Source organism: Hippichthys cyanospilos, chromosome 6, assembly GCF_059441005.1.
Source record: "Hippichthys cyanospilos isolate Australia breed blue-spotted pipefish chromosome 6, RoL_Hcya_1.0, whole genome shotgun sequence".
Classification (NCBI taxonomy): domain Eukaryota; kingdom Metazoa; phylum Chordata; class Actinopteri; order Syngnathiformes; family Syngnathidae; genus Hippichthys; species Hippichthys cyanospilos.
In genome coordinates this window covers 8,122,135-8,138,515 of record NC_142374.1, presented here as the reverse complement: position 1 = coordinate 8,138,515, position 16,381 = coordinate 8,122,135, and the positions used below count along the sequence as shown (strand labels likewise).

Genomic DNA, 16,381 nt, shown 5'->3' with positions numbered 1-16,381 from the left:
AATTAAACGGAACTACGCCGTGTCTCGCTTGCAGTTTGCTGCCATTGCACCCCCCACGAAGCTCGTCATTTTTTTCCAATTTTGACACGCTGTGGCCAGCGATTTTGGACGACGCTACCCGTTCCGTATTTTAACACGAAAAGACGCTACACGTCCACAGTGGATCTATTTTTTTAAACTCTCCAGCACTGATTTGTTTCCTCTATTGTCATCTCCGGGGATAACGCGCTGCCTTCAGAGTCACGGGTGGAATGCACCTGCCGCGGAATATCCTACACGTCGAAGCACAATGCAATCTTCACCGTGGAATTTAAATCGAACAAACCGAAGTGAATGTTTTGCTTGAACCGCGATGGCACATGCCCAGTTGTGGTGCATGCGCGAAGTGTTGAGCTCGCAGCCGGGCACGGTGACAGCTGAGTGCCCCTCCTCTCACGGGACTTGAATAAAAAGGCGCTCCCGTGCTGAGGTCTCACTTTCACAAGCTTTCCCTCACTCAGGATGGAGCTACGACATGTTGACACCTCTCCTCATCTGGTTACCTTCTCATCTTACTCCAACGTGGGACATCTGCTCTGCAAGTGTGTGGCATCAAACCGTCCTCCGCTCCGTGACATTTCCACACAGATGATCCTGCAATAATCAGTGAAAGGCTTGAGCCACCGAGGGGGATTTGTGTAGATTATCGCCAGACTGCTATTTTGTTCCCAGGGTCACACTCCTAAGCGAACTTAGCGGCTTTTAACCAGCTGCCTTTTCTCCGCTAGCCCATGCAAGGTCGCGGGACTTTGCAACATGAGAGCCACAGGCGTGGTTGCAGCCCCGTGTGATCCAATATAGCGCTGTCACCACGGGGAGAATGAGAGCACCACTCCACGCTATTGTTCCCACGATGACGGCAACCGCGACTCGCAGAGTGTAACGCCCGAGCTCGACCTCACTTGTGACTATCTCGGGCCGGCACCCGGAGGATGTTGGAGTCAGGATGCTGCGCTTCCCCGTGAAGAAGATCCGGAAGCAGTTTAAGCTGCTGCTGCTATTGGTGCTGCTCACCTCCGCCGTGTGGTTCACCTACCTGCACATACATCAGGGCAAGACCATCAAGCTCCACTTTAACTACGGAAAAGGTTGGTTGCAATCAGCAGTTTTGGGAGCTTGAATGTAAAAGTGGGTTCGCAGTGTTCCTTTTCAAACACACAAGTCCTAATTTGTGTTTGAAACTGAAGAGTGCAGTTTATGTAGAAAAATTGGCGCTCTATTGATGCTGTGGAATTAATTGTGTTGTTTAAAAGTTTCCCGAAATATCGCAAGGAATTAAAGTGTAAACTCTCTCAACATGGAATTTTATCTGAGAAAATGTGGTAACTTGAGGAATGCCATAGATAGTCCCCAGGAGGTCCTAAATGAGCTGACTGAATATTGTAGTTGGAATGGTTTTGAAATATGGAATGTGTTATCCATTCATTTAGAACTTTTATTGCTAAAACGTGGGTTTGATCATGGAAAAGTGTTGAATTTTGGGAACTCAAGGTTATTAGAAGTTGGTTTGAATGAGCTGAATATTTATTTAATTTTCGAAATCTCATTCATCTGAATGTTTCCTGTTGTGGGTGGGAAATCTGTAGAAAGGAGCAATTTAGGATATCTGGAAAATAGTTGCCTTTCCTGAATTTCGACGTTGAAATGCTGCAAATCAATGGAGAAGCGTTGAGCTAGAAAATTGCCAGAATAATAATAGAAATTCTTTTTTTCTGTAGTTGAGTGGCTTTTATTGTAGACAAAATACATTTGTGGAAATCAGTCCAGTTTTCACCATTTTAAAAAATATGTCTATAAATCCACTTTCTACATCGCATAGCTTCGTTTGGGTTCTGTGTGAGGTGGAGCATTTCCCTGCTTTTTTTTTAAAGGTGGGGTACACTTTGGATTGGTGCTTCTCGCTCTCATTCACACCTCTGGATAATATAGAACACAGTTGTCAAATTTAAGGCTTAGTGGTGAGATTTGGCCCACCACATCAGGTTATAGAAAGAAAATTGAATAGAAATAAAGGCTTTAATGGTGCTTGTAATGGTGTAATGTTGTTATAGAGACAATAAATGGAAGCGAACTGTACTTTGTAGGATTATAGAAAAGAATTAATTGCAGCAGGTGCCAGTAGATTTTCGACTGGCCCGCGTCATTCAAATATCAGAACAGACGGATATAGGAAGCACAGCTCATAAATTAACATCTATTTTTTTTTTTTCCCTTTGAACAGCTACAGTAAACCCACTCACTTAAAATAATCAGTTATATGATACGGTCACTGCAGCAAGCATGTCATTCAATGAGGAAGACCTTGTGTGTGAAAGTTCCATCTTTACCGCACTGGTCCTTTTGACTGAGGAATGATGGATACCATACAATGTGGAATAGAAGCTGCTGCCGCTGGTAGTTAATGATAAATATATAATGTACCCCCTCCTATTACACATTTAAAATGAAAGGAAATCTAGTGCAGCTGTTGCTGTAAAGTGATACACGATGATTAAGATGTCCTTGAGTGTGTGTGTGTGTGTGGGTGTGTATACGATTGCAGACACCCACACACACACATGATCGTTACCCTGTGTTATTTGTGAGCTTGGCTGCAGAATTTCCCCAACGGCTTACTACGTTGTTGCATTTAAAAAATAATTGCGGCTAAGAGGTATGAGCTGTTGTTGCATTCATAAATATTAGCCCTTAGAACAAAAACAGAAGAAGAAAAAAACTTAACATTAACCTCATTTTTTATAGTTGGTAGAGGAGTCAGAATAATAGGCAGAGTGTGATACAAAACTAAAAAGAATCAAATTGTTGTATGTTTAAAGCAGGGGTGACCAAACGTTTTTGACCTGAGATCTACTTTTCCAGCAGCCAACCTCCAATATTTGTAAGGAGCCATTGTTGATATCCCAATAACCAGTGATGGGCAGAAAATACCGCTCAGCACCCATGTAATAAATTCATTTCTTTTCTTCTGCAATGATATCACCAAACAATGTTTAGTGATATCACAGTTTAGTAAATATCATATGAATGAAAATTCACATCGGGCTGTGTCACTCCCGTCTGTAGATTTATCCAACTGCAGTGAGAGACTCGCTCAGCTTACTTTGGTTTACAGTACCCATCGCTTCTCCTTTCAGGCAGGGAAGAGTAAAATGACTGAGGCAGGACAAACACATTTACCAGGCAGTAACTATGGGACGAGATCTGTCTTTTTTCTTTTACTCTGTTGGCCCAGAAGTGCAATGATACATGCAGAAGAATGCACTGCCTGTCAAGCCAAGGTATGATAGTCAAACAGTCAAATGTTTTGAGAAAACCAGACAATGCTTCAAAATAAACTTATAGGATAGCAACTGATGTATGACACAAACGGCCTCAGTACGCTGGGTCATGGCATACTTGTGACAACGGTCTCCTACTTGATCATTCTTACCTCCCAGAGTGAGCAGCTTCTGATGTAAACAACACTGTGTTCTTTTTTGTGTCTCTTTTTTTCTGCTTTTTTTTTCCCCACGTAGTGCGATGGGATGCGGTCGATTGGTCATTTAAAGTTACGACAGAAATCATATACTATCTACTTGTTGTGAACACATTAAACCCAAGTCCTTCAGAAACACTGTGTGAAACTGTCTTTTGATGGAAGAAAATTTCTGTGTGCTGCAGGTCTGTGTGCATCTAATTTACTGTCTTCCATTAAGTTGGCATTTGAGCAGGTCAACTCACTTAACCTCTTATGAATAACATGTCCCCTCTTGCACCAAAGGGTTTCTAAGTGAGATGTAGCCATTACGCAAAATGGGGCGATAGGCGTGTAAATATTCATCTCAGGCTGTTTTGCAGTCTCTCCACTGGTGTCCGTCCTGGCGATGGGAAATAATGAACTTCCTTCCACCTATTTGAATGTAAAAAAGGTGACAGCTTTACATTCAGCTTTACATTGGTTTTCTGTCCGCTTTTAATGTCTGTGGAGTCACTGGATTCTCAAGCTTGGTGTTCTCCAACTGTATTTCAGCCAAGGCATCCAGTTTCTGAAAGAAAACTGTAATGGCACACTTGTATCAACAGTGATAATAATAATAATAATAATGAAACATGTCACAACATATATGAATCCTGAAATTTGGGTTTTTCAAACTTTATTTCAGCCATGGCACCCCTATTCTGAAAGAAAAATGTAACGACACACTTGTAATAATAATTATTAAAATAATTAAAAAAAATGTCAACAAATATGAATCCTGAAATAATCATGAACTTATCTCAAATTCTCTATTCACCCATATAGTGACTTAAGCAGTGTGGTATCTGGACCTTTTCAATTAAATAAAAAAGATGACATATTCTCAGGAATCCATTTTTTTTCTAATCAGGTTTATTGTCCCTTCTACTATCAAATGGAAGAGCTTTTAATTGGTCTGCTTTTATGATCTGTCACTAGCATAGCGAGATGAACAATAAAATATTTCACAGAGTCATTTTGAAGAAATTAAGTGATTTTGGAGACTTTCCCACAGCACTCCTGATGGTCTCTTGGCATGATAGGGTGCAACAGTACTGGGGATATTCAAGCACTTGTCTCCCCAACTCTTATCAGGATTTGAGTTTTACAAGTGCTCATAAATTGTCATCATCTTGCATTTTGCTGTAGCTTTAGAGCAGTTGCATTAATAAGAGCCCAAGTAAAATCAATTAGCATATTTTCTTCCAGTAAATAATTGACTGACTGTCAGTATGAAGTGTGGTAGTTCCTTTTAGCAAAATTCATTACAAAATCAGGAAAATGATGCACAGTAATTTAGGCATGTGGTAGCATAATTTGTATTCATTTAATTTTGCAGGGGAAAAAAAGCTCTCTGAACTGTGACTTGTTTGGAGGAAAAAGTATGTCTTTAGAAGGTGTTTTCATCCAGTCTTAAGTGACTCCCATTTCACCCGTTAGCAGATGTGTGGGTAAGATTGGTCAACAACATGTCGTAGCGGGCACAAACTTTGAGAAGGAGGCTTTCTTGCTCTCGGCCGCCTACGTTTTCTTACACACCAAAACAAACTGCGTGAGTGTGTTTATTTGTTTGACATTGCACATAGGAAAATAGGAAGATATTTTCATCGTCCTAATTTTTTGGGTACATGCTTTTATAGTGTACTTTTTTTTTCAAGCAAAATTTTGAATCTGAAATACATATATTACAGATTTTTTGTTCTTGTTGCCTTTATAAATGAGAATGCTGACTTGTGATTCAAGGCTTTTTAAAAATGTAGTAGTTGGCTTTCTATTCTTTCAGCAAGGTCATAGACCCCCCATTTAATATTGCACCGTGACAGTGGTTTGCACGCCTGCCATTCGGTCATAAGGTCAAGGTTTTTTGCAGTTTGTTTTTTGCGGTTTATCTGGGTTTTGGCGCTCTCCCACATCTCACTTACATGCATAATTGGTTCATTGAAGACAAAAAATGGTCTTGAAAGCCAATGCCATTTTTGTTTCATCTACACAATGCATACTGTAGCTGGCTTCAAAGAGTAGAAGTTGTCCACGTGCGGTCTTTGTGGGAAAAGGCATGTTTCTTACGAATCAAAACATAAAAAAAAAAGGTTCCAAACGAAGAAGAAACAAAAATGTCACTGTCTCCCTTTGTTAGGCTGTCTCGCAAAGCAGATTGAAGTAGTATGACGATTTTTTGCACATCTATGGATTGAAGCAGGAAGCAGATTCTGAATCGAATTGGATACCCCAAAATCGGAATCAAATCAAATCTGGAAACAGTCAAAGATCCCCACCCCTAATGTATTTTATATCGTGTTCAAACATCATTATTGATTTGTGTTTATTTATTTAATTATACATGTTTGAAAACTCTATGACAGGTAAGCCAACAGAGCAGAAGAGATTTTGTTGGTCCCGGGTGGGATGAGACAAGTGAGCATAGGACAAGTGAAATAAACAACCTGACAGATAAGACACAAGGCAGGCACACCAAGCTGTCCTCAGCAGGTGGGATTTCCAGCAATAGTGATGTAGAAATACAGGACAAAAATAAAAGATAGTTAGCACAGTGAATACCAGGCATACATACTACACCAGATAAAGCACAAAACAGAAATGTTAACGCTCAAAGTGTTTTGCTGAACTACTTCTCTTGCATACTTCAATTGCATCCACATTTGTTCATAAAGGTTCTGTGAATCACATTTACTGAAATAATATAGTACTGTACATGCATTTGCTTATCTTGAATCTTTGCGGTTTCTGGTGTTTTGTAACTTCAGTCCAGCTCCTAATACAATTTCAAACACAAACCATCCCAAAATGTGTAAATATTAATCACCACTGAGATTGTTGAGAGGGGCGGATCATGATGTGATCCATAGTGAAATCATTGCTCATCTCTCACAGCAGTCACCCCCCCATGCTCCATGGACTAAGCTCCAGCATTTCCCCTGGGTGACTGAGGTTTGATTCCCAACTCCAACCGCTCTTCCACATTTGACCTTTAACGCCACCCCCACCAAGGACAAATTAGTCAAGTCTCCAAAAAGATAACACAATTTGATTTGTTTTTGATTTTGGACAAACAGGCTGCCAGAGATGTCTAGGTGTGAAGGAGAGGGTATGCCAAAATGTAAGGACATTCTTCTAGAAGACGGGGGTGGTGATACAAGCGCAGCTAATGAGGTGCCCTGGCCAATGGGTTTAACACTTTAACGTAGAGCAAACAGTTGTTGATTGGAGTTTCAATGTGGAGAACTTGACAGACTTTTAATTGTGTCGTAGACCACGTAGAATTACTTTATTATCTGCATTAAATAGATTGAAACATGGCAAAACATTACAATATTTGAGGGTGACAGCCCTCAAGTAAATATTTTTTTACAACATTTTTTCTTTTCTTGTTGCCTGGAAATGGATCTTACAGGAACATTTACTTCTACAAAAAACTCGAGAGAATTAATATTTTAACCCTTTGCCTATTGGACATATTATAATATATCTTATCTATCTCTCTCTCTCTCTCTCTCTCTCTCTCTCTCTCTCTCTACCTACCGTATTTTCCGCACTATAAGGCGCACTGGATTATAAGGCGCACCCTCAATAATGACATTTTAAAGCTTTTTCAATCACAATATAGTGAGTAATAACAATAATAACTCAAATAATAACTCAGTCAATATGACCAACCTTGTTCAACTGTAAACACTCAAAAAAAACAGGTAAAGCTTACTTTATCAGTTCATTCCCCATCTACGGATCACAATCTCAAAATTGATCCATATATAAGGCGCACAATCAGCTTTAAAAAAAAAAAAAAAAAAGTAGGCTTTTAGGTGCGCCTTATAGTGCGGAAAATACGGTGTGTGTGTGTATATATATATATATATATATATATATATATATATATATATATATATATATATATATATATATATATATATATATATATATATATATACACACACTGTGCAGTAGAGTATAAAATATAGTATATACAATATATTCAAAATACATTTTAGAGTTGACTTAATTATTAAAGGACCGCTTTCCACAGTTAAATATAAGCATAGAAATTACATTTGGCACATTGGCAGTTTAATTTCTTTTTAAATATGAGTTTTATGGTACTGCCATTTCTAACCAGGAAGTAAAACGTTTCGTTGGCAAGTCTCATCGAGTGACCCCCTTCCATATGTTGTTCAATGGCACTGGCCACGAAACATCCATCCAGCCGATATCTTGACCGCTTAGCCTCCCAAAACAGGCAGGTTTTACTGACATTAAATCCAAAACAGTGTCGATAGATCACACTCACAGACGTTTCAAATCGGTCCCTGTGAGAACCCAGTATTCATAACAATTCTACATATGGTTGACACATTGAATGTCTAGCTGTGTGTTCCCAAACACACTTTTTCGGCACTTTGGCATTTTCTAGTTTAAAAATGTTCTTCCTAATAAATTAAAAGTTGCTGTGTACTTAGATGCAACATCTCTCCTCTCTACTCTGGAACCAGAATGAAGCTAAGAGATGTTCATAAGGTTGGGGTGCATTTACCTTTGCACAGGGGATTTAGGGGTGGTGTAGGGGAGGTACAAAAATTCCTTCTGTTGTCATATGTTTTTCTCAAGTCAAGTCAACCTGCTTGAGCAGGCCCGGTGTGAGAGTGCAGAATAAGCAAGGAATGCCTAGAAATCCGTCAAAGAAGGCAAATAATACTTTGGGGTGTTTAGGGTGAGAAATTTCCTTTGCAGCATGATTAAAAAGCTCCAAAAAGTTGACTTTTCATGGTAGGGCCCCTTTAAATATGAATGTTGTTTATATGTGATCTGCAACTGGATGACCACACCCCTGCATTTTGACCAAGGTCAGTTTGGAAAAGTACCAGCTCAATATCAAAGCATCCTTGAGCAAGACACTGAACAGTTGCCCCAAAGCCTTAAGAGAAAGTAGCAAACCTGCTTTGCAGATAAAGTTTTGTATCAAAGGTGCTTCACACATCACATTTATATTGGTGATGACTTTACATGTTGATTATAAAGCCTGCCACTTAGGGAAGTGAAGTTCTAAGAGTATTGAGCCATTTCGTAAAGGGCCCTTGTACATATTTTTGCCTCGTTCTTAAAAACAAAAAAACAAACAAAAAAACTCAAACCTATTTAGATTGGAGAAGCCTTTCAAGTATATCAACATAGTTTTCTGAATATGCACTGCCACTGTTCTTCTATTTAATCAGAATTTAAATTAGGAATGTGTTGGCAGGCGGCACAGCAGTGCATATTAGATGAGTGGTACATTTATGTGGCCACCCAGCCGCACAACTGCCCTCCTGTCTCCAAGCATCAACAGGTCCTCTGAGGCGGTGGAGGGGTTGTGAATACCTACTCCAACAGGCATCCATTGATCAATTAGAGCATATAGAAGTTATTGTACATAAATGCATAACTGCTTGTCTATTATTTTCAATATCAAATATAGTAAAACATGAGTCCTTTAACGAAAATGAAGTCTGCTTGGTTGCGAGAGGAGAAATGGAACATATAAAGAATTCTTTCTTTTAGCGCAGTTGAATCATTTACTGCTTTTATACAACACCATAAAATGCTAAAAGAAATGCAGCTGTTATCGGTTCATCAGCACGTGTAAAACTGATTAACAAACATCTAGTTTATATAAAAGCAAACACGCTTCAACGACATTGTTTAAATTTGAGTTGAACTTAACTTAGCTTGTTGCGTCGCAACAGCAATCCTTGCTGGCTGCCTTGCTGTCATGGCAACCATGCCCTCTGATGTCACCTTCCCTAATTTTAGCTCTTGGCTCTCACGGTTGGTCAGCTTTACCTCAACCAGAAGCATTTTCTTTGTCAAATGCTAAATTAAGTCCTTAATGCTTTCATTGCACGTCATACTTCATTCATTTTGGTTCCATTACTCCTGGACTTGTAGAAGCTACTGTTTGAACCTAAGAGCTAAATAATGTGGGTTTTTTTTTTTTTCAAAAATATTCTGCCTGTTGTTATGAAACATGAATTATAGTTTACTCCCATGACAGTCAACACAGCTGCTATAACACCGATGGTGAGTAGAACAAATCTTGTGTCTGGGTCAACAAGCACGCAAAATTGTTGTTAAGGCTGCTACACTAAATGTATCACATGCCCTGTGATAATAATTATCCATGCACTTTTCTTTTGGTGTCAACAGTTGAATTAATTTATTTGATGGTCAGATGTATGACATTAGATATAGTTAGCGGCAAAGTTTATGTGAACTATAGGTTGACCAGATTTTCAAAATTACAAACAGTGACATGACAAGTTTGCTGAAGATGAAATATGCAATTAATTCTTACCATGAACCATTTATAACAAATTGTGTAATTACCAAAATCCCCAGTCTGTACTATTTAAAATATATTTATTTTAAAAAACCACTATACATTTCAAAAGCTGTAAATAAATGTGTCCTATCACGTCAACATTTTTTTGATATATAATCGTACTTAGAAGTAATCGCTAATTTTATTACATGGGGAACGGCGCTCAATTGAAGTTTGTCATATTCCTTCACAAATAAAAAGAAAAATGCGAATTTTTAATAAAACAAAAGGTAAAAGAAGAAAGGGAGGGCCGAGGGTGTGGAGGATTCTGTTCTAAGCAAGAAAATATCCAGATTACGTAAAAATATACTTTGGATAAACCGGTCTGGAAAGAATCGTCGTGGCTTCCTTGTGTTGTGGATGGGCAGCTGCATGCGCCGTGTTGTTGGCTATGGTGGCCCTGAAGTGCAAAACACATGACTTTTCACAAAAAGACGGAAGAAATTCATATTTCACAAAACAAATGACCAAAATACAAAACACTTTTACATTTCAATAAACAAATTACCAAAAGCTATTAAGATAAACTGGAAAAGGGATGGACCAAACAAACAGTGAAGTCAGCTGGTGTTGATATTTGACTTTATTTTCATTACACTTGAAACATAAAGCATGAAATGGACATTTGTGGTAATGGTGACCATTCTAAGCCTCACACGGTGCATTTGTGCCACACATCATTGAGCGCCATCTTCTTTAGCAGAAGTCTCTATCAAATGATAAAATCGAGGAGTTATTATTTCATTTTCCCCCACCCCAAAAAAAAGAAGAAAAAACAAAAGAAACAACTGTGGCTTCTCGGCTCGCTTGTTTGTCAAGCTCGTCACTCTTCGATGTGAATTCCGGTGGGAGGTAACGGCATGTAAACAGAGAAGTGAGCATCTCGGAACGTGCAAATAAAGCCATGAGATAAGTCCATAGATGTGATATTTTGTCTATTTTGTCATCAACACATACTCCCGCTGTGAATCTGTTCCACTGTCCATCCATTATTTTCTAGAGCCGCTTATCCTCACAAGGGTCGCAGGCTTGCTGGTGCCTATCCCAGGTGGCTTCGGCCAGTACTTGGGAGACACCGTTGAACTGGTTGCCAGCTAATTGCAGTAGAGTTCCACTGTTTGTTTGTTAATTTGTTTTGCACTTGAAGGCCATCGTAGTTGGCTGTTGTTAATCCTCATGTGTCTGCATCGCTGTCCTGCATTCTACTTGACTGGTAAGAGTGAATTTGTGTTTGCGTTTAGAAAAAAACAATAAAGGAAACCCTAGTCAGCTATGTACAGTAACTAATTTCCAGCAATGATCTACATAATAGCGATTATGGTAATTGAAAACCAATTGGTTCACTTAGGGTTAGGGTTAGGGTTAGAAGACTTATCTTGGTCAAACATAATGAAAGACTTGGATACACAGTTTTGTAGCTTTGTTCATAGGGAATCTATCATAACAGAGGCAGTTTTAGTCACTGTCAAGCTTGTTCTCAAATTTCTTTTGACGTTCGGCCTTTTCTTTGTTAAACCTACAAACCTGAGACATCATTAGGAAAGGAAGAATCTGGTGAAAATAGACGATTGGGTGGAAGACTTGGTGGTGATACAGGAGACTGTTGTTCCAAGAAATTGACTCTCTTAAAAGAGAGACAACCTCGTTTCCATGTGATGAAAAAGAACAGCGGTAAATTGGGGAGAGGAGAACGGAACAAAATAAGCCAAGTGTTCTGTGAAAAGCAATTTGTTGAAAAGTCTTGTTTTATATTTTTAGGTGGGGTACTGAGGGGTTTGAAATTCTTAGGCTCTATGTTTCAAGTGACAAAATTGCCATGTTTTATTGTTTTCTTCTTCCTGTGGCCTAGAGTATACGTTTACATTAAAGGAGCTATCTACCCAGGAAGCAACCAAGCTTTCCTGCCTTGGCTTTAACTCCACTGGGAGTTTTGTTCATGAGTATATACTGTACTCTCTATCGAAAGTTCAGGAAACTACTTTGTACAAAGTACATTGTTGCAATTGAAATGTGACAGATGTGGACTGAGAGAACCTTGCCAAATCCATTATAGTCAGATTGTGATGACTCTACTAATGTGACCTAATCTAAGAAAATGCATTATATGTGGAGCATTTATTGAAACAGTGAGATCTTTTAGGTCTCATTTCTGCTAAAGGTCAGTGTCATCAGAGTCACCATGAGGGAGTCTGTCCACAGTTTGATTGGATTGAGGCGCAGTAGTCTACAATAAATCTACACCATGGCTTATCTGACCCATGCAGTAAATCTCTCTGTGGGTGATTCCAATGCGCGGATCAAGGAATTTCATTTGCTAACTGACGTTGCATTCTTCCTCTTAGATGGCTGAGCTGCCTGGCCCAAGCAAGTGAAGACAAACCAGGGATTAATAAAAATTGTCTTCTATTTATATGGCTTTTCTATGTCATAACATTAGATTGGGAGTATGGGGTAGCGAACCCCCTGATTCGGGCTGTTCAGTCATGAGAGTTTGGTTTGCATTTCTGGCAGGAAGTCAAACTCGTTTCCAGTGAGGGTTGTACTTCACCAAGGCTGCCCTTTGTCTTTGTCACCCATTCTGTAATTACCTTTATGGACAGAATTTTGAGGCACAGCCGAAGTATTGAAATGGGTCCGCTTTGGGAGTTTCAGCATAGCATCTCTGCTATTTGCGGATGATTTGGTGCTGTTGTCTTTTCAGGTCGTGACCTCCAACTCTCAATGGAGTGATTTGCAGCCTAGTGTGAAGCGGCTGGGTGAAAGATCAGCACCTCCAAATCTGAGAGGTTGTCACTCGGAAAAGGGTAGAGTTCCCCTCTCGGTCGGGGATAAGGTCTTGCCCCAAATGGAGGAGTTCAGGTGTCTTGGGGTCCCGCTCACGAGTGAGTGTAGGATGAAACGGGTGGTCGACAGGCGCATAGGTGCAGGCTCTGCTGTAATGCGGACTCTGTACTGGTCTGTCGTGTGAAGAAAGAGCTGAGCCGAAAGGTGAAGCTCTCGATTTACTGGTCGACATACGCTCCTGCCCTCACCTAAGGTCACGGGTTGTGGTTTCGTGACTGAAAGAACAAGATCCCGGATACAAGTGGCCAAAATCTCCCTCAGAGATAAGGTTAGAACTTAAGTTATCCGGGAGGGGCTCAGTATTGATTTGCTGCTCCCCTGCATTGACAGAAGCCAGTTGTGGTGGCTCGGGCATCTGGTTGAGATGCCTCCCAGTGAGGAGTTTAGGTCCCACCGGGAGAATGCCCCGGGGATGACCCAGGACACGCTGGATAAACTATGTGTTTCGGCTGGCCTGGGAAGGCCTGGGGATCGTGGCGTCTGGTCCACGAGCTGGTTGAAGTGGCCGGGGAGAGTGAAGTCTGGGCTTCCCTGTTCAAGCTGCTGACCCCGTGACCCAAATCTGGATTAAGCGGTGGATAATGGATGGATGGATATGGACAAAAATCATGAAGCAATTAATCAGGGCTACAGGATCATTCCTTGTCATTTGTTTATTTTATTATTGCTTAATGATGTCAAAGAATCATAAGTTTTAGTTTCCTAGCTCAACCACGAGATGTTTGGGTGCCATACCCACTTTTGTGATCCACGAATTACCCACACGTATTTGATACAATGGACAAGCCACCAGATGCCCCATGACTTTTTCTTATTTTGTCATTGTTTGATGCGCAGTTTATCATTACGTTAAAATTCACAAAAAAACAGTGTATACTGTAAATTATGTCAGTTAAATCTGAGTTTACTGTAAGTAAAATGTCTAAGAAATATAATTTATGACCACAGTTTAGCATATTACGAGTAAATGAAATTTGTCTCAGCATGGCTAATAAGCCCCAGACAAAGTAGCAGCTCTTCCTTTTGGGAGTGATTATTTTGTATATGTGCTTCTCTGCTCTTCTCTGTCCTCCTACACTTTGGCCTCAGCGTTTGGGAGAGCAGCAGAGGAAGCAGCTGAATGTTGGCACTGTGTGCCTGCTGGCATGTGCCCTGCGCCCGGGGAGTAGACCAGCAAGGTTGGATGCCCGTCTCACAAAGAACTGAGCTCAATGCACCAGAAAAGGATATAGCTGTGGCATGTAATTAACTCTTGAAAGGTCTTACACAGTCAAGGCCTACGTGTACATGCAGAGCTATTAGGAAAACATCCATTTTTAAAAGACTGCTTTATTAAAATAGCATTGGGTCCTGCTGTAATGCCTGTCTGAGTTCATGTACTGCTAAATATTGTAATTGTATTAGCAAAAGTGGTCTCTCGTTCATGTCAGTATGGTTGTATACGATGTAGTGCTTTTTATTGGCGCAGCTAACAGTAACACCAAAGACAGAAACGACAACACGGTGAGCAGCATAAACGAGTGAACTCCCTTTCAAAAGTAAGCCTGCGATCAGATCCTTTGTCAACACAGGAACACTTTCCAGAGTTTACTTGATGAATAGAAAATAAGAAAAACCATGAAAAAAAAATTAAATACGTCTCAATTTGCAGAAATAAATACAAGAAATAAAATGACGTGTATCGTAATATTTTAAGCATTCCACAGTTAAACATATACACATAAATGACAAAATCTTCCATTTGGCTCATTAGTGATTTAAATTTTTATGAACTGTATGTTTTTTTGTTTTGGTCATGACATTTCTCTGAAATGTTTCTTGACTGAAACTTTGCCCTTATAGTGTGGTTGCCGCGGCCTCTTCATGACGTCGTTTTAAAGCCGAATATCCACAAAACAGCTGTGATTTACTACGATCAACTCAAAATTGCATGTAAATACCTTCTCATAGTGAGAAATGGAAGAAAGTAGCAGAAAAATGCCTCTTTAAAGTACTCTTTGTACAGACACACATTTTTTGCTACTTTGACATGTTCTACAGTAAAAAGAAATTAACCAATAAATGAAATGTTTGTGTTTACTTGGCCAACTGTGCAAAATCTCTTTTACCCTACCTACACGGATGTAAAACTAAAAGTAAAAATAGACATCATTTGATAATATGGGCATGTTTTAAACACTACACAAGCAGTACAGAGGGTGGTGTAGAGGTATGGAGGGAACTTTCTGGGCGCTCCGATGTCTTCTCACCTCTCACAAGCCATCTTTATCTGCTCGGGCGGGGCCGGTGATGAGAGTGCAGAATAAACAAGGAATGCTTAGAAATATATCAATGAAGAAAAATACACTTTGGTGGTGTTAAGGTTGAGAACTCAAGATTGTAACATGGTTAAACGCTCCCAAAAAATTTAAATGCCATGATTGGGGCCTTTTAATAGTTATGTGTTTGCAAATGTTTGGGCCTTTTTTTTTTTTTTTTTGACATTTCCACAATCCTTCTCTTCTCTACTTGTATCAATAAGCATTCAATTGATAATGCTGAATACAGTATGTACCCACCAAAAGAAGTATGTCCACCAAAGCCACCAGGACAGCGGATGTCATGAGTTTATCTAACAATGAGATAACATTTTGTTCCAATGCACCATTACTATATATTTTGACATTGCTAAATCAAACATGAGCCAATGTTAGCAAATAATATTAGTATTGGCAGACAACTATAAATCTAGTGGTAGTCTCTGTTTTTTTTCTTTTTAAAGTATCATACTTTCCTAAAATCACAAAGCAGCCATCCTTATTTTATGTTTTTGGAACATTCGAAACTGCCCAAACGCAATAATAATCAAATAAAAATCCAATGAGAAGAAATTTACAGAACTTGCACAATTCAGAGTAGCCCTGCTAAGGTATCTGCTTAATTACTAAGCGGAAAGTGTAGACGCTGAGAAATAAAGTCAGACTCAGAGTGGCGGTAAGAAGTGTCAGAGACGCAGAACTGTGGTAAGAGTATTGACTGCAGACGGGCATGATCCTGGTCGTGATGGGATTTGTCAGCTTTCCTGTGCTTGAGCTTACTCGTGCTCTTTACTCCTCACCTCTACAGGGGGATTTTCTTTCATGGGGTGTTTGCAGCGCTGGGCGGTATCAGCTCTGGTGTTGCTTTTCTGGAAGCGATTCCCAACTTGGCGGATTTCAATCAATCAGGTCATGTCTGTTGGAGGCAATGCAGATCTCTCATGCACACGTACACACATTGAAGAACTAGATAAGGTCCGTTAAGTTGGATTGAGCTTTGCCGTTTTCTTTCACCAGTTCTCTTGAGAATTAAGTGAACACATTGATGCGAAGAATTCAATGGACTGTAACATGTCTCGCTGTACAAACATTCCAGATGCTGTAGCTTTCACACACACACACACACACACACACACACACACACACACACACACACACACACACACACACACAAATTCAGTGTAATCTTTTATATTTTCTACCATGGAACCCCACTTGAATAAATAAATAACTCATTGTTTAACAAGGTGTGCAGTTCAGTTAATAATATTTACTATAGAGGATAGTTTCGAAAGTTTTCCCATTTTTAAAACATCACATCATTTCAAATGGTTC

The 16,381-nt window shown here is 39.7% G+C and overlaps 1 protein-coding gene across 1 annotated transcript in view; it reads left to right on the top strand.

Annotated features, from left to right (window-relative positions):
• Positions 1–480: 480 nt before the first annotated feature.
• b4galnt4a (beta-1,4-N-acetyl-galactosaminyltransferase 4a) overlaps positions 481–16,381 on the top strand; it is a 131,131-nt gene continuing 115,230 nt past the window's right edge. Inside the window, exon 1 of the mRNA XM_088417581.1 lies at positions 481–1,127. Within this exon, the coding sequence (XP_088273707.1) occupies positions 986–1,127 (142 nt within the window). The 5' untranslated portion in view covers positions 481–985. The remainder of the gene's footprint in view (positions 1,128–16,381) is intronic.